The sequence below is a fragment of the Trachinotus anak genome, unplaced genomic scaffold, assembly GCF_046630095.1.
Source record: "Trachinotus anak isolate AG129_WGS33_773 ecotype Australia unplaced genomic scaffold, CSIRO_AGI_Tana_v1 ptg000025l, whole genome shotgun sequence".
NCBI lineage: Eukaryota > Metazoa > Chordata > Actinopteri > Carangiformes > Carangidae > Trachinotus > Trachinotus anak.
In genome coordinates, this window is record NW_027273876.1 from 19,008,544 (window position 1) to 19,033,324 (window position 24,781).

Genomic DNA, 24,781 nt, shown 5'->3' on the forward strand with positions numbered 1-24,781 from the left:
ATCACATGCAATTACAGAGCTCACATACACACACACACACACACACACACACACACACATTGTTGATTGTGTTTCATCCCAGGGTTGCTGCTCCTGTGAGTGTTGGAGCTTCTATGTGAGAAGCTTCGGTCAGTGATTGCGTGTTTTGAAAACTTATTTTGGGGCTGCAGCTCACTCTCAGTGGAAGGTTTAGCTGTGGCATTTCTACTGGAACGCCACCGTGCTGGGCAGGTGTCAGGTCTGTTTACAGTGTTTGTGCTCTTAAAGATTTAAAAGCTTGATGAAGGGGTGAAAATTAGCATTACCTGGATGTCATGTTTACATCACTGCTGATCGGAGCTGGAACTGAACTACCTGTGACTACTGCAGGGTCTATTGACCCTGGAGTGAATGCTTTTGAATTGAAGCCAGATGTTAGTGAGTGTTAGTGGGTTTCTTGTCTACTTTAAAAGGGGATATAGATTCATCTCATTTTTCTATTCCTGCTGGGCTGACACCACTCAGTTAGAAGTAACATTGCTGTTTACTGTCCCTCACTACCCGTCTGCTACTTCTTCACTGCTGACACTGGAACGATAAAGTGCTGATGAGGGCAGTTAAAGCCTCTGACCCCTAGGCTATGCTGTTTGCCTCCGCTCTATTTCAGTCTGCATCCCAGTCAAACTTGAGCAGACTTGTCTGATGGCCTGTGTTGTTAGTGCGGCAGGAACTGATTTTACTAATTAAGTTCACATCAAATTTTTTCAAAGAAAACACCAACTGTAACAATATAAAGTCATTTAAAATGACTCTGAATGGCTGTAGCATGTACGCCTACTGTTGGTCAGGCTCCACTGCTGCCTGCTGTTTCACTGTGCTAAGTCCACCAAGTTTAGCTTTACCCGTCGGTCCATTGGCTGTAGAGAGCTGATGTCAGGTGTTTTTTCTTTTTCCTCTTTCTCTTTTAATGGAAGGCAGTTATTCATAGACAGGGCTAGTAAATGTCTTCTATTGCCTGAGGAAGGCAAGATGGCTGCTGTATATTTCACTGAGGTCACGTCTTAATGTCCTCCCTACTGATGAGATGGAGGAGGGAGGGAAAGAAAAAAAATGCTGGTAGAGACAGAGAGGGAGAGAAAAGGGTATGAAGTGGAAGATGAAAGGCAGAGGTAGAAGAGAGACAGATGCAATGGAGGCAGGAGATTGAAACATATAAATTAGCCGTCGTCTCCATCTCACTGGCTCTGTGTTTCACTCTCTCTCCTTTACATTTATCATTCCCATGAGTCTGTGTGTGAGTGTGGAGGGAGTTCATGATGAGGTCACCAATTAACCAGTCCAGCAGTAATGGTGCAGGCAGTGGAGAGACAGTGCAGAGTGTCTGTGTGTGAACAGTGTCTGCCTAATGTGAGCTATACTGCATGTGTGTGTCTGTGATTGTGAGACAGGTAAATGTGTATGTGTGTGTGTTTGTGTTCACTGTCCTCTGGTGTTCTCACTCCTTCAAACACACACTCTTTACTCTCACACTCATCCACCCACACACACACTGACATTTCATTAGCTAGTGTCAGTGTGTGTTCAGTCATGCGGCTGCAGCCGGGTCTGGCTAATACCTCAGCCTGCCATGTGACTGTCTGCCTGCCTGCCACCGTCTACTGCTGGCTTTGATATGGAAATCCAGCCAGAAGAGCCTGGAAAGCCCTTAAAGAGGGACAGCAGGAATGAGGGAGCAGGGAGGACAGCAGGAAGCATAAAAACGAACTGATATGAACCTAATACGAACCTAAACCTCACCACTACTGGCCTGAGAGGGGACAGGGTGCAGGATTAAAGCAGAAAGAAAAGAGGGGAATACCAAATAAGCCTGCGATTATCTAACCCCTCTGCCTTACCCAGTATAAAAGTGGCTTAAAGTCATTCATTTAAAGTCCTTAAGTACTGACCATAATGACGACGTGCACGTGATGGATCCGTTCAGAACAGGGTTAGTAGAACAATAGGCTCTGCATTAGGTCCACTAAAACAGTTAACACCCTTGTCTTTCCTATATTTTCTCAGCCTGCAACAGCTCTGCTCAAACAGGAATTTCTTTCAGCAGATTTACTGAAGACAAATACAATGATAGCAAAGTGGTTCACCTATCTGAAGTTTGATTTTCTAACCACACTTATAAAAGCTGAAACAAAAGGTTGGAATCAAGTTCCCCAAAATTATATTATGTTCTGGGAGGAAATTCAGATGGGGGTCGTTAGGTTAGTAGATTCACACAGATTTTGTCATAAAATTGTAGGACAGGTAAAAGTCTGCATTACTGAATTAACAATGCCTCTAAAATATATGTGATATAAGTGAATTTGTTTAGTGCTGACAGGCCAGGACTAGATTTTTGAAGATGACACTGATATCGATGTGTCAAAGTGTAAAAAAAATATTTTTGTATTTAGAATTCAATTTTTTTTTCTTTTAGTATAATAACTAATTGTGACTAAGACTGAGCAGGACACATTACAGCATATAAAATAAACTTGGCAGCGCTCTCACTTTGTGTTGCTGCAATTTCTTGTTACTTATCAGTCGATCAGTGGAAATGTCTCAGTCTAACCTCATGGGTCTCTGTTGTCTCTGTTTAGGTGCGATGGATGATGTACTGGATTGTTTTTGCCCTCTACACTGTGGTGGAGACCATCACTGACCTCACACTGGCATGGTGAGTTACACACACACACACACACACACACACACACACACACACTCGCACAAATGCATAACGTTCTGGCTTTTAATTATTTTCTGAAGCTCATAAACTCAACAGCGCTGTTAATTGTGTTTTCCATGTTTTGGTGATGAGATGACTACATGTGGGGTTGATGATATGCTGATTCTATCACAAATGGAAATTTACTTATTTATGTGAACTATGTTGGTAATTGAAATGTCTGAGTTAACTAATGGAATTAGAATGGACTTGCAGTAAATGAGGTTGACAGCTGGATGACTTTGTGGGAATACAGATATTTTCTGAGGCTTCTCACAACCTACGCTGAAAGAACTCTTTAGTATGACTTTTTTGTGTGTTTCCACTGCATTTTACAAACTGGAATATTTCAAATACATGTCATACAACACATGTAGGAGAAAGTGGCATTGATAACCTTTTTCCCACTCATCACACACATCATGATGGAAGAGTTACTCATATATATGTTGATGGATATTTTAGGGCCCTGCTGGGGCCAGTGTTGTGTCAAAGTATGTTTCCACACCAATTTGCGTTTTCCCCTTAAATTAACCTGATGCATACATTAATCCTAACCCCCACCAGTCATCTGTGAGACATCTAACCAACATCCAACCTTGCGCCCCAGTCATACATACACACTCAAACACCAGAGATGTGGTAGGTTACCATTCTATGTGAAGTGAACCTCACAGAACATGCTGAAATTGACCACCTCTCCTCAAAGATTTAAAGACAACGATGTGGGGATGTTGAGACGTCCTCTTAGTGGGAGTGCTAAATCTGTTCTGTACATCATGTGCATTCATATGCAGGCACACTAAGCCCCAACAGCAACCATGCAAGACTGTGGAAAACAGTATTTGAAAAGGGAAACAAACTTTCATGCAAAAGCATCAGAGGCCACACAAAGATGGCAACCAACCACTGCATACAGTGGCTTCAGGTAGTACTCAGATGTCAGGGTTTGCATATTGTAATATGTTGTTGATTTAATTGCATTTTCCATCAATGTACTCTCACTAATCCATAAAGACTTAAACTTAAAAATCAAAAACTCTTCTCTCTTTTGCAAAAGTCTTTAGACCCTTAATTCAGTACTTTGTAGAAGCTCCTTTGGGCTTTAGTTACAGCTTCCAGTCTTCTTGGTTAAGTCTCAGAGTCCTGTAAATGCTGTTTGTCAAACTCATGCAGGCCGTCATATGTCTTTTACTTACAGGGGCTTCTGTCTAGCCTCACTACCATCCAGCATCTGGGTAACGGCACCGACAGTAGCTGCATGCTTTGTTACATTTCTTTGTGTAGTGGAAAAGGACTAAGACTTAATGAGTTAATATCAACCCACATTAATGTTAGGATGTCCCCTCTGTGCACCATTCCAGGTTTCCTCTGTACTATGAACTGAAGATAGCCTTTGTGATTTGGCTACTTTCACCCTACACCAGAGGAGCAAGTCTCATTTACAGAAAGTGTCTGCACCCCCTGCTGTCCTCCAGAGAGAGGGTAAGATCATCCATCCATCCATCTATTTGTTGTGGAGACTATTATAGTCCCACTGCTTTTTACTGATTAAACTGTCTACTAGAAAAGTGTAATTGATTGTCTCCCTGTAGGAAATAGATGAGTATATCGTCCAGGCCAAAGAGAGAAGCTATGAAACCATGGTGAACTTTGGAAAACAGGGACTGAGCATCGCAGCCACGGCTGCTGTCACTGCAGCGGTCAAGGCAAGTGTCTCTGGCTTCTCTGAACACTAAATGTTCTGTTTTCTGTTCTGTCTGATATTCTGCTGCTTTTACTCATTATTTTCATCATTAATGTGCTGTGATCATCAGTTGATTTAAAGATGCCTCTTTGTAGACCAAAGACAGCAACAACAGCTTGGTTGAAGCAGTTTGAACCGTGGATCTCACTCTTGTGCTATTTTATCAAATTGAGACATTTCCCATAAATCCCAATGCTTCCTGTTCCCTCCCCCTCTCTGAGGAGGATCTGCCTTTGTGAGATGCTGTGAAAGCTTCCCCTTCCTTTGCTTAGATACAACAGCGCCCTCTACCTCCTTTGCACAGTAGGACAATCCAGCAGATTGTTTCCCAAACTCGACCTGTTGCCACAGAATATTCTGATTCAACTTGTGAAACGACACTTGAGAGATGACAAACAGAAATAGGGCCATTAGTGTGTAAATTCATGCAGGAGCTGCATTAAAACCAACATCCAATCCTGAATAAAATATGATTATAGTGTCTGAAACACTGCTCATGCAAATGTATCCTGTGTGTGTGTCTCTGAAGGGCCATGTTGTCCTTCAGCTCCCACCTACTGCAGAGGTGGTGTAAATGAGGTGTGTTTGGCTGGTTATTCAGCATTGTGTGAACACCTGAGTGTATCAGATAATCCCTGCTGATCTGCTGTCTCAGGCCTCACTGCACTGGGGTAATCCCAGGCAGTGGGAATGCACTGCTAAACACAATTTAAAATGTCGAGTTGTCAGAGCCACATAAACAGCTGAAGCCACCTAACATAGATATGGTTTAGCTTGATACACGATACTTGTTTTATGAGTCACTGTTTTCGCAGATGCAAGAATAACAGGGCCGTACTAATGAAACTAATTATTATTTTCATTTTCAATTAATCTGCTGATTATATTTTCGGTCAATCAGTTAATTGTCAGAAAACATTGAAAGGACTCCATGAGTTTCCTGGAGTCTGAGATGACGTCTTTAACTCTCTAGTTTTGTTCAAGCAAAAATGTCCAAACCCCAAAGATAGTAAATGAACTGTAAGATAACAGAGAATCAACTGATCAACTGATTAATTGAATAATTATTGCAACTCTAAAAAATAAATCTTTATACTTTTAAAGAAAAAAATTTGAGCAATTAATGTTGCTCTTGAAATTGGAACGTGGTTTATGAAAAAAGGGCTTTCAGAAGTCATCTTAGCTGAGGCAGCTTTTACCTTTCTACACTTCATGTCTCAGTGCAATATCACATTTTCATACTTGTAACGATAAAATGTCTGATTGGATGAGCTTAAACTTGTAAGTCCCCAACTTGACATATAATCGACAGTGTAGATATTCCAGTGTGTCTATCAGGATCACATGTGGCAGCAAATTAGTGGGAAAAAAAAAGCAAAATACAAAATGAATAAAGCTAGTGAAAAAGTTTGAATTAATCTTTCTAAACAGTACAAAGACATGACATGGATTAAATAAGAGAGAGGGTTGTGAGGGTTGTGAATCAGGAGGGAGCATGTAACAGCTGATTACATACATTCACATGCACACTGGTATCCTGCTTTTGATGCAGGATATGATGTTTACGTAGAACAGCATGTGGACTCCAAAACCCAACCAGTAAAATGCTGGTCTAAACCAGATGGACATGGTTTCCAGTTCACTTCACACAAGACAGCACGATTCTGCTTATAACAACTTAGCTCGGAGGCTCCACACAGCAAGTAAATCAGTCCACATGTTAAGAGTCCCGTGGTGTTCCTGTTAACACGTTAAAGCTGAGAAAAGATGAAGTTTATCACAGCTCCTCCACTACCTGTTGCTGTTTAATTACCAGCTGATAGAAAGACAACATCTCACCTGCCCCGTCATATGGTCCCTGCTCTTCACTAAGGCACTGAATCAGGTGGTTATATGCCACAGCATCCCAGTTTCTTTTGGAGTACTCTGGGTGGCATATTGAAATATTTTGTTTTCCAAGACCAGGCCCAGGCCTCTCAAATCCGGCTTTCTGAAACCAGGATATGATGTGTGCATGTGCATCCACATGAAAAAGATACTTCAAAAACCTGATCATCACAGAGATTTAAGTCTTTGAGTTGGCACAGCCTATAGGAAGTCTCAGGAAAAACTAAAATGCCACAAGACGGGAAGTTGTATTTGTTCTCTTTAATGACTAATGTCCTCTGGCTTACTTTCAAATAACTGGGCCACTGTTACTCCTCAGTTAGTTTGTGTTGGACTTAAGTTATGCCCCAGTGTTCTGTGCTCATCCTTTAGACAATAAAAAACCCTCTGTTTGACTCTGCTCTAATAAAAACACTAAAACATGAATGACTCGGTTGTGTGTATGTTGAAACGGAGAGGATGTGGATCAGAAGGATTAATGCCAAGGGTGTGACTGCGTGACCTAAGACCCAGTTGGTGTAATGTATGTGTGTTGTAGTAACATGAGTCTGGGCCTGGTAAAACTCCTCCGTCTCTGCTTACATTAAACATGCTATTAATCATTGCTTCAAAGCTACACCTCTCAGTCACTCTCCAACATTCCAGTCTCATACTCTCTCTCTCTCGCTCCTCCACGCCTTGTGTGTCTCTCGTTTTATTTGTGTTTTCTCTATCTGAATACTCCTGTTTTTCCTGTCATCCCTCTCCCTTTTATTTCTGTTGCCTCTCAATGTCTTTACTGTTTGTCTCCTCTTTCCTTCTCCTCTGTGTTTTATCAAAACAGCTTTAGATCACAGTGCAATTACACATCTTTTAAACGCTTTTCATCTGTTAGTTGCAATTTGATTACCCTTTACCGGTTAAATAAAACCAGCTGTGTTGCATATAAAATCCATCTGTCTGAATGGACCTGACAGACTATACCAAAGAGTTCACAGAGCACTTTGAAAGGCTGAGGCAGAGACTGGAGCTGTGGTTTGTTTTACAGATGCATCTAATGTAATCAGCCTTTTAAGCATGTGATTTTATTGAATAAGAAACTCCTGAGACTCACTCAAGGCTAGTATATACATTGGGTGATTCATTATGCATGCCACACGCATGCATATTGATGTGCATGTAGCCTGAGGCCGATTTTAAATTGCATTAGTAAAGCCTCTGCAGGTGTTAAGAAACAGACTTGGTTTTGAACTTTTCCATTCTGACTGTATTCTTCAACTGTTGCTGTTGTTGGTCTGCTCCCTGGTCTGTGAACAGTAACTGCAGAGACTCAAATCTGGAGATGCCCACAGCCGATAGAGTACGCCCCAAAAGAGAGCATGTCAGCCAGGGCTGTGTCTGAATCAGAATCTTGCTGTTCAGATATGTTTTTACCAGTTTGGGTTGTTGCTTGAAAAACAGTCCTTGGTTTCCAGGTTTCAAAGATATGTATGTGGCGAGGTAACACAAGGAGAGAGACTGTTCTGAAAAATCTCGGTGCATTCAAGATAACACGCCCATGTTCAAAGGGACTGTTGCTGCACCCATATGAGGAACAAGGTTCTACAGTTTATGGAGTCTCTGTGCTTATGGGATGTTTTATTTGTGCCTGCCTTACATGCAGAGACAGCACTATCCTGCTATGTTGTTGGGCCTGTACTTGAGCTCACCACTGGCACTGACAGGTGGTCAATAGTGGTAATGGAAAGTTCATGCAGATCATAGCTCATATTCTTAAAAGCCAGCCCGTCTTAAGATGCATGGCTTTAATCCTGAACTGAACTGACTGCTGGTGCATGAAAATATCCTGCTGTGTCTCACATGTTTTCACTGTAAATCTAACACAGACATTACAGCATCATTAAAAAACATACCAGCTGCATGTAGGTATGTTTTTACATAACCTCTCCTGCAGATGCACACTGGCTGACTACCTGCCTGCCATCCTTAGGCCCCTCGATTCCCAGTGTAATGGACATTTGTAAGAGTATCGTGCTCCTGCTAATGATGATAACAGTTTTTAGAAGTGCATGACACCAGTGGAACAACTGTATCACTTCTGCTGGACTTCCTCTGTTCTTTGTTTCTAACTGTCATGCACACTGACTTTAGGCTAAAAGCCACACTGTGTAGTTTCAAATTTTTTTGGTCACAATAATGATGATGTGTGGATCTGCCCCAGCCTGCTTACCAGCTAACCTTCTTGTGACTTTGTTTCTCTCTCTCTCTCTGTACTGACATCCTTCTTCCTTCAGGGTTTCTGTGTGTCAGCAGGCTGCTGTGGGAGGTAAAAACCAGTCAGTGTAAACAGCATGTTTGACAGTGTTTCCCTGCCATTTCACACCAGCATCACTCCACGATGTTCCCCATCCATCTCTGTTCTTTCACCAGAGCTGGTAGCTGAGAACACATTTCAGTGTTTATTCCCACCTTCTTCTCAGTGTAGTAATAAAGAATCAGCAGTACTTACAAAACACATTTAACTCAATATTTGCAACCTAATTTTCTACATTTATATTCCTTAATGTTTCAAGTTTTTTTTCCTGTGTTTAAACTTTCATTTCATTAAAACACTTATCATATTCTTCCTGTTTCTTTTTTCACTTGCTTTATTGAACGATGAGGAGAAAACTAACTGAAGAGATTTTTAATCAAAAAGAGATTTTTAATCAAAAAATTTCTTCAGTTAAATTTCTCCTCCCTTTGTCCTGTCGATGCTCTCATTTTGTGAACTGTGTCCACGATGACGTCTTTATCATTGTAGAATTTTGGTTTCGTGTCAATAATATCCATGATGATCATAACATTATTATTATGTATCAATTAGACATTTTTATGTATGTATTTTTGACATCATATTTTAGTTGTCCATCAGTCAGGCTTTTTAGGGACAACTTGTTCACTCATTTAATATTGAATTGGCTGAACTGATATATATATGTTTGATTGGTTCTTATTTATCAGCATCATCAAACCATCACACTGACACAAGTTGAAATATTACCCATGATATATATACTGTCTGTACATGTTGTTATAATCTGATGTTATTATCTTTAAACCTCCCGACAGGCCTCTTCCCTGTTTGTTTCTTAATGATGACACAGCCTCTTCAAAGACAAGCCCTACAAACTGACATTTTATCTGTTTCACTCATATCTTGATCTGCCAGACAGTTGCTAGCAATCCTTCTGCCTAATGACAGTAGTTCTGTCCCACTGTTTGGTGTCAAACTGTAGTCAGCTGGTTTTGCAGCTGTTGCAAACTAAATTCTTACTCGGGTGTGTCAGTTGTAGCAGGACAATAGAGGCTGAATTTTAATTGAGGTTAATTGATCTGCTTCATTAGTTTTGTGACCAGTGGCCAAGTAATTTGTAAAATAAATGGGTAGATTGTTGGTTATTGTCTTGACATCTGACTTCTGCATTTCCCATGTAATCTTAAAACAATGACACTTTTCAAGTAGGAAAGCCACTGTTGGTTTTCCTCGGACACCTGAACCAAAATACAGAAGTTCAGAGTAAAAGGTTTAAAGTCTGGAGAACTTTATATTCTCTTGAAATGCTCTGAGAGACGGCCAGAGTTAACTGTTCCAGTAGCTGTGTGTTACTGAGCGAATGATGATGATGCTCTGCTGGTACTAAACTCTCTGACACGTGGTCATATCACCATGTGTCACAGGACTGTCACTGACATGGAGGTGACAGACCTGCAGACAGACATCAGAGCTTTATACCAGTCACAGGGGAGTGAATGTCAAAAATATAGGAACAGTACAGTTTGTAGGCCACTGCCATACAGAGGCTCCAGAAAGTATTCAGTGCCCTCACTATGTTATGTTGTAGATTTAATTGTAAATTGATAAATGCAATTCTTGTGAAGTTGTATATTATCCATAAATATGAAGAGTCACCTACAACAGAACAGACTCACTGACAATCATGTAGTTGTTTCTGACATACACTAATTCTGATTTTTCAAATGCAACAAAACTCCTACCTCAGTCTGGGAAGGAGTCTGAGGCTGTGTTCAAAACTCACTCACTTCATCAGTGTGTTGGATTGTGTCCTATTGTGTCTGCAGATTGCCAGTGATGTAATATTGATTGGTGTGTTTGCGTGTGCGTTTGTATTTGATAGGGGCAGGGTGCCATTACAGAGAAGCTTCGGAGCCTGAGTATGCATGACCTCACACAGATAAGCCAGCAGGACGACAGAGGAAACCAGCTGTACCAGTACAGCTCCCACTCAGCCAACCCCGCCATGAGGAGGTCTCAGAGCACTGATGCTGCCGACGGACCAGGTACACACACACACACACACAAACACACACAAACTAACATGAAATACTGAACAGTTGCCTGTTGACTCTCGAGAAAGTCTGTGTCATTGCTTTATAATAATAATGATAACAACGACAACGACGATGATAAGGATAATAATAAATACGATGATAATAATAATGATGATAATGATAATATTATTAATGATAATAATAGTAATAATAATGATAATAATAGTAATAATGATAATAATTATTGATGGAATTTACATTAAGTCAAACTCGACTCAGACACTGAGGATAGTTGTCCATGAATCCACTCAGAGACCACAGAAATAAAGACACTTTTTAAATCTTGAGCTCATCACCATTATGTGTAGACATTTCTCCCCTCTTCAAAGTAATGCAGTGATAGCTGTGTGAACATCAAACAGCAAACCAGAACTGATAGAAGCTCCTGACTAATGACCAAATTAAAGCTGAAAGAAGGAGCTCCGCTGTCAGTTGTACTTCCTGTGTCAGTCACTCAAAGCATGATGAAAAACTTCGTCAGTAATAAGACAAAGGGAAACATTAACTAAATTTTTGACTTATTTTTGAACTATTAAGGCTCCGTCAATATGTTTCTTCCATACAGCACTGAGCAGCCTCTCTCCTTTGTGTGTTCATATAGAGACATTCAGGCAAAAAGAAGGTCACACCAAAAAACATAGAACGTGTTTAATAACTCTCATCTGTAAATTGATGGCACCCAAAGTGTGCTGACAATGAGAATGTATGACATGCCTCAGTAATGTATCCACAGTGAGGACAGTGAATTTTCAACTGATGATGAGGTCATGACGTGCACACGAGTAGGCACACAGGCAGGTTTCTTACACTACACAACACAACACTACACAACGCAACATCAAGTTTTCATTCAGCATGTTATGTTTCTTTGTTGTTCTTTCTTTCTTTTTTCCTTTCCTCCATCCTCCCTTTCTTGCTTGATGGAACCTGCAGGTTGGCAGACATTACAATGAAATCACTCTGAAGGTGTGTGTGTGCGTGTGTGTGTGCGTGTGCGCGTGCGCGTGTCTGTATGTCTGTGTCTGACTTCCCTGCAGACAGAGGAGATGAGATGAGGTTCAGTGCGATGCCGGTGGAATGTCAAACACACACTCTCTCTGTTCCTTCTGTCTACCTCTCTGTCTCGCTCTCTCTCTCTCTCTCTCTCACTCACACACACACACAGACACACAGCCAGTCAGTGAGGCATGGAGGGATAGAGAAGGGGGGGAGTGAAGGAGAAGAGGGCAGATGAATGTATAGCAGGAGATGTAAGGGATGAATGGAGGAGGAGTGAATTGGTAGAAGAGGTGGATGGATGGATGGAGGAAAGGAAGGCTGGTGTACAACATTAGCATACTGAGAGAGGAAAGAGTGTATTATGTATTCAGCTCAGCTCAGCCAGCAGAGAGATGAAGGGAGGAGAGATGTTTTCACCCTGCTCTCTTTCATACGGCTCTCACTGCTGTCATTAGTTGTCACATCGCCCCCTGCAGTGGTCATTATGGAGCTCCTCTGTTCTTATTAGCGATGCATTTCTACAGGTGATCTGTGAACTGTGTGACTCAAAGTATAACTGGTGTTGTTCTGTATTGTGTCAGCGAATCCCTTGTGTAGCATAGTGATGTGTGTGATTAGTCGAATAAACAGTCAAATGTTGCTGCCCTGTCAGGACCAGAGGTACCAGTCGTTAAAATAATCATTAATATTTCATTGATGTATGACATCGGCTGTTGCATCTAAGATGTTATGCAGCTGCCTGCCACTAGCTGGTGGTGCAGCCCCCCCCCCACCCCTCCCCACACTCGTGCCCAGATGTTGATATTGACTGTTTCCTGATTTGTTTTCTTGCTTTTAGTCTTGTCAAACAGTCTAAACATAAATTTGTCATGAGGAGAATTCCTAGTGCAGAGCCAAACCACCAGTGACTGTCCTCTAATTCTTCTGAGCCATAGAGCTCCTTTGTTTCATATTCAAAGCACATGGGTGACACGTTCATTCATCACCATGAACACACTACTTTATTTTGACTCAGTCCTACACACGCTGTCCTGCTGTCTCCAATACTCTCTACAGCACCAAATGTGGATTAATCTGCTGAAAAAAATAGTCCCCCTCAAAAACACTATTTCCTCCTGTTTGAGTGACTTTTGTTAGAAACAGCAGCTGTTTTAGGGAACTAAAACTAACTACTATATATGTGAGGTGTTTTTAAAGATTTACACCATCAGTGGGTTAAGAGCTGAGAGCCACAGACAGAAGAGGGAAGTCAGAAAGTGTTGAGAGATGGAAAAACACAATGTTGGTTTTATCTTTTCAAGGGATTTATTTTCAGAATGAAATATGTAGGATACTGCTAGCCTTTAGGTTGGAGCTGCACTGGTGGGGTTGTGGGATTATAGGGTGAGGGTAAGACGAGCTGTGTTCTAAAGGTTTCTAATGCTCTAAATAGTTATTTTTGTGCTGCATCACAAGCTTTGATCAGAGGATACACAGATTCATTTCTCTAGTGTCCTCAGGAGGCGCAAATGACGTTGCACCAACATTGCACATCATCATTTAATATATTTTTGAACAAATCAAGTATTTAACAGTGGTTGTTAGATCACAAGTCGGGCTCTGGGAACTTATTAATGCTCAAAGTGATGTTTTCAAAGCTTCTCGTTGCTGTTTTTATCATCAGAACTCTTCTATCTTTGGTGAATCCATCATTGAAGCTGAGATAAGAAGAGATGTGGAGGGATCTCGGTGGCTTTGGTGGTGGTAGAATTCAAATTCAGAAAACATGAGCAGAAAACAGAATAGCTGATTAAGGAGACTATGTCCGGAGCTGTCAAAGAAAAAAATATTCAATATCACATAACCCTTACTATGTCCAAAAAGAAAAACAGTAAGCGTACTTTGATTGTATTTATGCACTTTGATGTTTGCTGACTGAGATGATGAACTTCAGCTGGTGCATTTTGCTGTTTCCTTTCTGTTACAAGGCAACAGAGTAGTTGGAATGAGGCATGACACTGTAGATACCAAACCTTGTCTACTTCCAGTACGAGGCAGTGGATCTGCTAGAAGAACTTAAAAGGTATCCAAAGTCCTGATTGGACGAGGAGTCCTGGGCCCTCTGCTCTGTACATGGCGGGAAATGGGAGAGTTTCACCTCAGAATAGATTGATGGTGGCTGGAGTGACTGGCAGGAAATGAAATTAGAAAACGTAGCTCTGTGTAGATAAAACCCTGGAACATTGCTGTAACTTCGGTGTGCTTCTCAGACAGCACTTGGTAAAGTTTACAATCACTTCACTTCTTGTTGGTGTCATGAGTGTGGTTCAGACGGGGGGGGGGGGCTGCAGGCTTCTTCGGGTGTTTTTTTTGTCTTTTTGTGTCTGTTAACATCCAGCCAACACAAACAGTGTTGAGATGGTATTTTTGTTCTTGAGTTGGAATTTGAAGGCTCTTCCCACCCTCTTTCCTCTGGGAGATGCAAAGTGGAGAGATTGTCCAGACTCCAGATGTGACAAGCAGCAGCAGCAGTCACTAGAACCAGAGCACTGTGTTTTAACATAGCTTTTCAAATACAGACTGTGCTTCACACTAATAGACTTTAAAGACGTGGGTGGTCATACTTTAACTGAGTTAGCAATAATCAGAAGAATTGTCATCTAAGGTCACAAAGTCTTCCAGATTTGACATAAGTGACATAATGTTGTTGCATGTTTATTAGAAATTAAAGAGCCTGTACTGAAGTGAAATCTGTGCTGTGCTCCGTCATGAGCTGAGTCTTACCAAATGAAACCATTTTCATCTTTGTGATGGAGCAGAAAAAAACATGGTGGCTGTGGATTGATGAACGGGTGTATTCTTACTAAAACAGTTCTCTGTTCATTGTCTGAGCCACATTGTTTTGGCTGCATTGATAAACTTGTCAGGCTCTTAATGGACGACTGTGACTCAGGGGACAGAGCAGGTCATCCACTAATCACAGGGTAGGTGGGTTGATCTCTGGCCCCTGGTTCACATGTCAAAGTGTCTTGAGACACTGAACCTAAAGTTACTCCCATTAAGCAGACCAGTGTCTTGCATGACAGCTCCGCCCCTAGCAGAGAGTGTGAATCAGAGGCATTTTGTAGGTTAGCAAAGAATATCAGTGCAGTCTGTTTACTAGAAACTTGATTTTCCTTCCTGCAATGTGAAACATATGGTTTTTGTGTTGGTTCATTTATTTCCCTTCTAACTGTTGTGTTTCTGTGATGAGATCTGCTCAGGGAGGCAGGAGTAGAAACTGGTGTTTGGTGAATATCTGCTGACCCCTGCTGGACGAGCTGCTGTCAAACTCACAGTTTAAATGAATCCACTTTCCCCTAAACAAATGCAGTTATTTGTGGTTATTATAGTTTGAAATCTTTAAAGTGAATCATTTCTGGACACTTTTCTCTTCTCTGTTGTAATCTAAGTTGTAATTGGCTGCCAACTAGCAGCCTCCTCCTTTACCCGTCCAGCAGGTTCCAGAGGGTCTTTAAATGGTGAGGTAAACTAGTTTAGGAGAAGTAATTGATATCAAATATTCCTAAAAATAATCCTTTTCACCATCAGCTTTAGTAGTTGTATATGAAAACATTTTCATACATATTCTGTCATTGATAAAACATAGAAAGTCTTCCCTCCATTCAAATCACCAGTGTTGTCTCCACGGCCTGAGGCAGTTATTATTGATCACACTCTGCATTAGGCATAAAAACACTTGATAATGAAAGTAATAATAACTATAGAAAAACATCAGAAGTATAGAGCTGTTCATTTCATAGACTTCATTAAATGACTAATTATTAGCTTCAGTGATGTGTAAATAAATTGATGAAAAACATAATGTGTCTGATTAGTTGTGCGGTGTCTCACACTTTTACCTCAAACACTGTGTAATGGATCCACCCTGCACAACGACAACAGTGTCACTTTTTTTCTTTTAGCCTGATTGTGTTGACTGTTAGGCTCCTGGCCTCAGCTTGGCAAAACAACCAAACACAGTCTCTGAAATGGACATATATCTAAGCGTGTGTTACAGTGTGTGTATGTGTTTGTGTTTTTTAGAGTACTTTTACGACCAGGACGAGCGGACAGATGAAGAGGCTGAGCCAACCTTCTCTGAGGACGAGGCCCTTAGTCAGAAAGGACTGAGGCGATCGCAGAGTGTCAAGATCTCACGATCCAGGGTCCGCAAAGATGTGAGTGTCCTGATCCCTACTACAGAAAAACATCTGTAATTATATCAGAAATCAAAATGTGAATGAAAAAAGGAAGCAGTCTGGGAGAAGTCAAAGAGAGGAAGTGCTCAGGAGTTTGTATATCGTGTTTGTATTTGTGAATTTGTGCATATATTGTTGTGTATATTTACTTTTAAATCATCTGGATGGTGCAGAAACTGTTTTTGCACATGACACATTCTGAGTGTATCATTTTCATTATTTTGTCACCAGGTTCGTTATGGATCTCTGAAGATTAAAGGCAAGAAGAGACCAGCACTGAGCTCTGTTAATTATGGAATATGAAAAGACTCCTGCTGACACACACACCAACGCACTCACACTCACATACACACACAGCAGAGCAGCCTGCTGATTGGTGGATGGTATTGTTTGTACTCCAGCTCTTCTCGGTCTGACTCTTTAATCTCTCTGCTGACATATTTATTATCTACTTCATCCTAAAGCAGAGACTCTGAGAGATTTTACTCTCAGAGAACTTTGATGTTTGTCTTGGAGACAATGATGTACATTAGGTTTTTTGCATGGACTTGTGTTTGTTTCATTTGTTTTTCATGTGTTTAGGCGTGATGTTATATATCTGTGGTCCTTTAGATTTTAGATCCCTCTGTTTGTGGTACCACTTTCTAACAAGGCTTCCTCTATGTAGAGTTCATTAACTAACTAATGACTTAACTATTAATAAAGTCATTAACTAATGCTTTAAGGCACAGTTATAAGCTATTAATAAGAACAACTTTTGGGTTGCCAGGATTTGAAAAATCCTTTTTGCTGGTGTTTTTCCTCCTCCAACGTGACATTCTTCATCTATTTGGCTCTTTAGTCTGATGTAATTCATCAGGGAATCTCCCAATAGACTGATGGACCATTGGACCAAAATAGGTTTAATTATTTCACCACTCATTCACATGAAAAACTGCAGACTTTATAGGTTATTGTTGAAACGTTTCATTGAAAACTTGAAACATTCATAATTGCAGACTCTCTGGCTCAGAAGTAAGAGCCATGACCTTCATTAAAGCTGCACTCATTGAGTTTCATTTATGGTTCAATGTGGTCATCACTTATGGTGACTAATGTCAACAAACTTTAGATAGATATGGTTCGTATCATTACTGAATCAGGTCCCTGACTAATGTTAAACCACAGTTTAGTTTGTTACAGGTCAAATTAAAGTAGCACTTTAACGCTTTTATTGCAGTTAAATTAATTGAAGGTGCCACTTCGGCCACAGTGGCTGCTGTCAATCAAAATATACACAGTTTGAAATTTACATAGCTGTATTTCAATAATGGATCAAATAACTGTGTAATGTGAGACTGTCCACTATCTGGGCAGCAGAAAACAGCAGAGACCAGCTGCTGATCATACTGAATACTAAATATTCAACTTCATTAGCTTCATTAGCTTTAAAGCTTCCCAGCATCTTAGCAGCAAGCATAAGAAGCTGAGGATATTTTTCACGACCTGGCAATCCGAAAGTTGTTTTTATTATTGGCTTATAAATGACCTGCACAACTTTATTGAATAATTTTATTACCTATGAAGTGACTCATGAAGAGGACCTCTTGGAACATGGTGCCAGTTTTGCTTCTGCTGCCTTTCAGGTATTTTATCAATGAGGAAGCTCAGACACTAGTGTTGGAGTCTGTTAACCTCTGTATGGCTCAGTATAGTAGTGGAGACTATTTTTACCTTGGTGGACACATTTAGCTGCAGGCACTTGCAACATTCCCTGTCACAGTGATGACAATATGAGAGCCCAATTCTCAGCAGGACACCAGCTGTTCCGACTTCACTTATGAACTTTAGGAGAGGAGGAACTAAACGCGCCTCGACTCAATCTGAAAGCAGATCAACACTATCCCTTATTGCCATCAGAGGAAGACAGTGAACACCAGTGAGGAGGAGGACGGGGAAGAGAGAACCATATGAATGAAACAAAGTAATTTCTCCATGTGAAGACCCAGAACTCCCTCTTACTATTCATGATTTCTTACTTTTTACTCGTGTACTTTTTACTGGTGTATTTTCTAGGGTTTTGAGGGTATCAAATGTGTGTCCTGATCACATCCCTGGTTGTAAATTTCTGGCTGTATTTTGTTCTATCAGTGAATTTTATTATTTTTGTGTTACCATTGGATCAGAAAGAGTCTTTTATATTGTAACCACCAGTTTTTGCACACATACCTCCTCCCAAATCTTTTTTTTTTTTTTTTATATCAGTCCTGTTATTGCTTGTCATCTCATTTTATAATGTAGTTTGCTGTGGGAGGATGCAGCACACAGAGTGAACTTAAAAATTCTCATTGCTTTTTAAAGTTTGACTTGTTTTTGTCCTCTAGTGCTGAAGTCAGTACTACACTGCTGACAGACTGTAGAAGTTGCTGTGGTATGGAGAGATAGAAGAGTCGCTTTATGTTGTTTCTCTGGCAGAAACATTGTCCTTCCAATCCGTCGCTGTGCTTCTGATTCAGCAGAACGTCTGTCCTAAAATAGAATAACTCTTAATGATTTAATTATGTTCTTGGAAACAGACAGGTGACAAATGAAAGGAAAAATCTGAACAAGTGGATGACAGCGATTATTTGGAAAGTGAAAAAATGAGGACTGAGTTTTGTCCTCCACCACTTGCACTGAAATCACAGTAGGAGTAGATCTCTTCACCAATCAAGATCAATGTTGATATGGACATGTGATCATTGTTTTCTGCAGGGATGTCACTTTTTATCTGCCCAAATTCAGTCTAACAGTCTAAGCGTATGAGTTAAGGACACTACAGAGCAAAGCTGTGCTGATCTGATCAAATCATGACACCGAAACATCTGAGAGGCAGAGTGTGGAAGTATTTTGGATTCCTCACTGTAGATGGTAAAATATCCAACAAAGAATGACTCCTGCTGCTGCAGCCCAGGTGAGGCAACCAGAGGAGCGACACACTCATCCTCAGGACTCTTGGACGAAGCTCATAAAAAGGTCATCACCAGTGGGCTTTACACTGTATGAGTTTGCATTAATTGAAACAAATTACATGTTAGTTTGAATTCCTTCAAACTTGACCAAGATGGACTTCAAAATATGCAAACCTGGTCTTGAAGTACAGCTGCAGGGTTGTGCGTTACATACTTTTTAAAATCATTTGTGTGGATGTCTGCAAAGATGTAAACAGAACAGCACATGTCCAGCATGTTTCCCCCTGCTGGTGTCAATGGAGACAACGCTGTCCAGCATCATCATATAACATGAAACAAGGAGACATCTTTTGGAAGAATAGTGTCCATCCCTCCAGTGGAGTTCAGCACACTTGGAGAATCTTAATGCTTTATAGACAGGAAGCCATGGTTTGGTCTTTAATGAGGTGCAACAACAAGCCAAACTTGCTCATGTCCACTTAATGCTCATAACTGACTAATGATACCAAAGCTTCATGTACTTGCCCAGAGAGTGGCTGGGTTGTTGGATCTGTGTAGGTTAAATGTCTGGTGTGTGGATTGCTGGATTTTAGATGCAATAAAATAAACGCTGCCCTGTTAATTGGGCAACAAATAAAGCGTCTGGGGCCTGTTGCATTGTCACTGTCCATGCTTTAGAAGTTTGTGATTGCTGTTGAGTGTGACCAGATTCAGCCGGTTAGCTCCTGTTAGCCAGAGCAAAAACAATGCAAAAGTTATATAGCTTCAAGCTTTAGCCTAACAAGGCTGCTCCTGCTACTTACCCAGCTGGCTAACTAGCTAGGCTGACTGGTTAACTTATATCACAGTTTATCACAACAACTAAGTAATTTGTTATAACCTTCCACTATTCTCCCACTACTGTAAGTACAAAACCCAGTTTTCAAACTACTTCCAAAAAACCTCTGACTCTTTTTGCAAAGTCAGACAGTCAACTCAAAAGAGCCCACGCTGTCGTCCACCATGAAAAGATGCTGAACCTTTCTGATGTAGTAAATTTTAAAAATGGAGGCCACAGCAGTTTGGCCCCCAGCAGGTCACTGTAGCCATGACACCAGTGTCTGGTTCAGAACAAAATTCACCAGGCACAACAGCTCATTCAGGAAATGAAACTGTCTCTCCGGTGCTGAAGTGACATGTCCTGCCTGAGGGTGAATATTTTCTTCTTCCTCAGTTGAACTGGAAACAGGTTTGTTCTGGACATGTTACATCCACAGACATTTCAAACTAACATCATTATCCTGGTGTCACAGTGCAGGATAACCCCACTTGTGACCCCACCACTCTGTATTCTACTCTGAGATTCGGTCACATAGTGTGATCTAACCTGTGGACTGTTGTGTATGTGTATGATAATTGAATCCAGCTGTGGACAATGCTTGACACCTGAAAGAACCAATGAAGAACTGAGACCAAGAGTGTGTCTCAGCATCTTCCTTTATAAGGCAAAACATGGCCATGTGAACTGGCTGAATATCTGCAGACTGACTACAAACAATATACTGCATTGCACTGTAAAACAAGCAGGTACATTTAATGTGTATTTTTACTCGAACAAAAGAAAATGCAGAACAGATACTCTGCTACCTTCACAGGCTGGTGGGAGTGAAACAGGCAGCACAGGCCTGTCACCATTGACAGTACAGTACACGTGTACAAGGATTAGACCAATATAAGGCAGAAATGTTTCTGTCAGTCACTCTGCTCATGTGAGAGATATGATCTAGTCTGAATAACAGAAGAACTGTTGGTCTACGGGGAAAGTAATTTTAAGGGATATGTGGATAAGATTCATTGGACAGAGTTTGCATGGATATGTTTTATTTTAGTGTTTCAATGAGCTCTAGTTTTCCAGGGTTTACTCTCTGACAAGTAGGGCTGAGTATCGAAGCTCAACACTTGTGTCTGTAACACCAAGTGCCAACCAAAGATTTATATTTTTGTTCAGTTATTCTTTGGTCTGATGACTTCTGGTTTAAATCAAAACAGTATTATTTGGTGTTGCCTCCTGCCAAAACTTGGGCACCAGCAACGGTGTTGAAACAAAAAATTAAAAAAACCATATCCAGCCCTGCTGATAAGAGTTCAATTCTTCAGGAAAACACTGAATACTTCTAATCTGGGGCATCAAATGTTTTATTCTTCTTATGATTACCAGCATGAAATATGAACTATAAGCCAAAACATAGGTAACACAAGGTTACAGTGGGTAAATGTTCCTGAACTGGCCTTCAAAACCCCATATCAGTCAAACCCTTGTCAACCAACATTCATACAACACACATGTTCAACAACACATAAAGAACAAGGCTCTCTCAGACTGTGTTCTAACAATAACCCATCAGTCTTCCACATAATCACATATAATATTACATATTACACAACACACACATTGTTTAAGTCATAAAAGGAGAGAGAACGGATGCGAGGAGAGAGTGCACTTCTAAAACAGCTCAGCTCACACCTTCACTGTCTCCTGCTCGAAATTCAGTTTGAAGCTTTTATGAAACCGAAAATAACACTTTTGGAATGAGTCTGCAGATTGTTGGCTCAAAATAAATCTGTATTATAGACGCATGTCATTAGGAACACCAGGTAAGTCTGATCCAACAGTCCTGTAATAAATCCTCTTTCATGAGGTTTCGGTTTGTGTTCAAACTGTCTTGAGATGTGTTCGTTCACCTGTGTGATCACTGTGGAGGCTGAGAGGTGCATCTATTATTTAGTCTACCCTCACTGCTATAAACGGAGAGGACATAATGATAGAAACACCTGTCAGTTTAACACAATACAGTTTAACAGCAGCACGGTGATCACACAGGTGAATCAATACATCTAAACAGCTTCAACACAAACTAATCAGGGCAAACCATGAGCGACTGCAACCATTCAAGCCATGCTGGAGCAATAAAAAGAAGCTGCAGCGCGAATCCTAATCTACAAAACAACAGCGAGGTGAAGCTTGTCATTTATGAAGTGTTGGAGGAGGAAAATGAGCCTCGTCACATAAACAGACTCAGAGCAGCAGGCAGTCTGTTGCCTCCCCTCAGCCTGAAGCTTCCAGGTGTGTTTAGTGCTAAGCAGATAATTTATATACTCAGCACTGATTGGACTGTCATTTTCTCTTGCTGCCACTATACTATCACACAATGTAGTATTTCATTTCCCAAGTGATGTGTTGCAACACAGCATGTACTGTTTTGCTTCTAGTACTTGTACATAGAAGCCAGCAGTGCTTCTGCATAATTGGCTGGTCTTGGATTGCGGGGAGATGCAAACAGTGCTGAATGTGTCCACATCTTGTTGTGTAACCACAGTTTACTAAACAGCAGCACTGCTAATGAAGCACTGCTACTCTCCTTGACAAATGCATTTCCTGTAGCTGCTTCACAATAAACACCTTTCAGTGGTCACCAGCAGCAGCAGGAACTTAACTCTGATATATCACCATCCAGTCACCATGTTAGAGCTTAGGTTTGAGGGGGGAGACCATCACGTGGCCCTGGTCAGTCCTGCTACCAAGCAGGACCACAAGGCAACAGTGACCACGGTTGTCCCCGGCTGTGATGATCATGGGTTGGCACGGTGTGGGTTACAGCAGGCTGTGGTAGGCCTATGGAAAAATCTGGTACCTATTCTAACAAATGAACATGTCACAGATCCAGAAGTGGGCTTCTCTTAGAAACCAGGGAAGAACAGCTGAGATGATTTCAGAAGTGCTGCTTTCAGTCAGTTTATCAGTCTGGACAGATTGAACAACCATCCTGTTAGACACAAATCAAAGGAAAATGCTTCAGTCCCTCTAAAGATCCAGAGATGTGACTGCCACCAGAGAACCGGAAGTTGTCCAAGGCACGGGTTTGGTTTGTTGAGAAGAGTTTTGAAGAGTTGCTGAAACTGTTTCCGCTACTGTGATTAATGCTAGCCGGCCAGCCGGCAGTTTAAGCTTTCATTGTGTCCTCCAGCCTTTGTGAGAAGTGACTTCCCTTAACTGTGCAGTGTCTGTCTTCATGCTGCATTCACGTCTTATGACGATGATCATCAAAAAGACTTGACAGTTATTCACATATCTAAATGTATTGTATCATTTACCTTCATATATTTAACACGTAATGACTATGTTACATATTCCACTGCAAAACCAATACCATGTCAATGATAAAACAAACATGCAGCCAGACATTGTGTCCTGCCAGAGCTTTCAACAGCAAATGATGAGATATTGTGATGAAAATCATTTACTCTATTAGCTTTATTTAAAAAGAACCTTATTTTCTACAGTTGTTCACATGTCAGCATTAGGGTCAGTCCTACTGCCACTCCTCACTATGCTAACGCAAACCTTATGTGAGTGTTTTTATTGTTGAAAATGTGGATCTATCATATTTTGCATAGGTCGTGAACGCAGCTTAAGTGTCCTGTTTGCAGCCAGTTCTGCATTATCATGCATCATTATTGATCCAGTAAGGAAATACACCATTGTAAGTGTGAGTCCATGAGTTTGTACAAATGCCTCAGAGTGTGTGACAGTGTCTGCATGTTCGAGCCACAGGCATTCAGACTGCAAGCAGCACAGTCAACAAGGTGCCAACATCAGCTGTCAACGGCCAATCACGTCTTCACTGGAGCATACGAGGAATGGATGAGCAGCACTTCTCAATGCTGCAGATATCATGTGTATGTAGTTCAGTTAAAAAGCTGCATTCATCAAGGGTGGGGTGGGGGGGGGTATCTTAACAGTGAATCAGATGTCTAAAATGAGACCTATAGGGATGAAACCAGAGAGAATGATAACCAGAGCTTTTCAGCCTCTTGTGGCTCACTGTTTGGTTTTACAACACATTGACTATTTAAAGCTCAGTCTATGTGCCTTCATCATGCCCAACAGTAAGAAGCTGTTCTTAGAGAAACAGCTGTAAAATGCCACTGACCTTCCAGTTAGAGACCTGCTGATGAACGCTTAAGCAGCTAAAGAGCCAGATATTTCTCATGGAGCTATATGTGAACGGACTTCTATTCATATGATGACCAGACTCCAAATGAATGTCTGCTGGATGTGTAAACAGGCTTTAACTTTAACTTCTCTTAGAGCGTTTCAGTCCTCCGATGCCCTAAAATTGATTCATGCAGCTTTATAAGAACCATAACAGTGTTCTCGTTTGTCTTGGTTTGTTAATTTCACTTTCCAACATCTAACGGTGTTTTAAATTTCTGAATGTGTTCCTCTTAGTTTCCACTCAACCATAAGGTATGAAAATGAGCTTTGCATAACTTGGCTATGTCACCACTGTGTGGCAAAGCAGTGCAAATCAGTATGCCCCTATAATTGCACTGCTATGTGATGCAGTGTATTATGTAACTGAAGCACATATCATTTTCACTAATTGATAAATGAATTAATTCTTTCAGTTATACGTCTCTACAGAAGTGGCTGTGACTGCCCAATAAAAACATTCAAACATCTAAGAAACACTGATATAAATGACAAACACCTGCATTTGGTATTAGTTCTCATTGGAGAGCATCGTGAAAGACATGAGCTAAACTGCAAACATCCTGTTCCTGTTGCAAACCTTGAAGACTGCTTTACAGAATGAATCAACATTGGTGCTTGCAGTGTGAACAAACAGTGACTCTATGTGTGTGTGTGTGCGTGCGTGCATGTGTGCTTCAACCCTTCATTTCCATTAACCTCAGCTTTTAGTTCATGCCATCAGTGTGTGTATATGTGGAGAAACATGTCTGAATATTGCTGTTGTTGTATAAAACCACCCATCTGCATGAAAAAAAGAGTGCTTATTATCTTGTAGACAGGTCATGTCAAAGACATAAAAATCACTACACACACAAG

At 40.9% G+C, this 24,781-nt stretch overlaps 1 protein-coding gene across 1 annotated transcript in view; it reads left to right on the forward strand.

Moving 5' to 3' along the window:
• reep3b (receptor accessory protein 3b) overlaps nucleotides 1-19,529 on the forward strand; it is a 35,293-nt gene extending 15,764 nt beyond the window's left edge. Inside the window, exons 3-8 of the mRNA XM_071463171.1 lie at nucleotides 2,613-2,689; nucleotides 4,102-4,222; nucleotides 4,333-4,446; nucleotides 10,529-10,691; nucleotides 15,807-15,940; nucleotides 16,193-19,529. Coding sequence (XP_071319272.1) covers nucleotides 2,613-2,689; nucleotides 4,102-4,222; nucleotides 4,333-4,446; nucleotides 10,529-10,691; nucleotides 15,807-15,940; nucleotides 16,193-16,264 — 681 coding nt within the window. The 3' untranslated portion in view covers nucleotides 16,265-19,529. The remainder of the gene's footprint in view (nucleotides 1-2,612; nucleotides 2,690-4,101; nucleotides 4,223-4,332; nucleotides 4,447-10,528; nucleotides 10,692-15,806; nucleotides 15,941-16,192) is intronic.
• The last annotated feature ends 5,252 nt before the right edge of the window (nucleotides 19,530-24,781 follow it).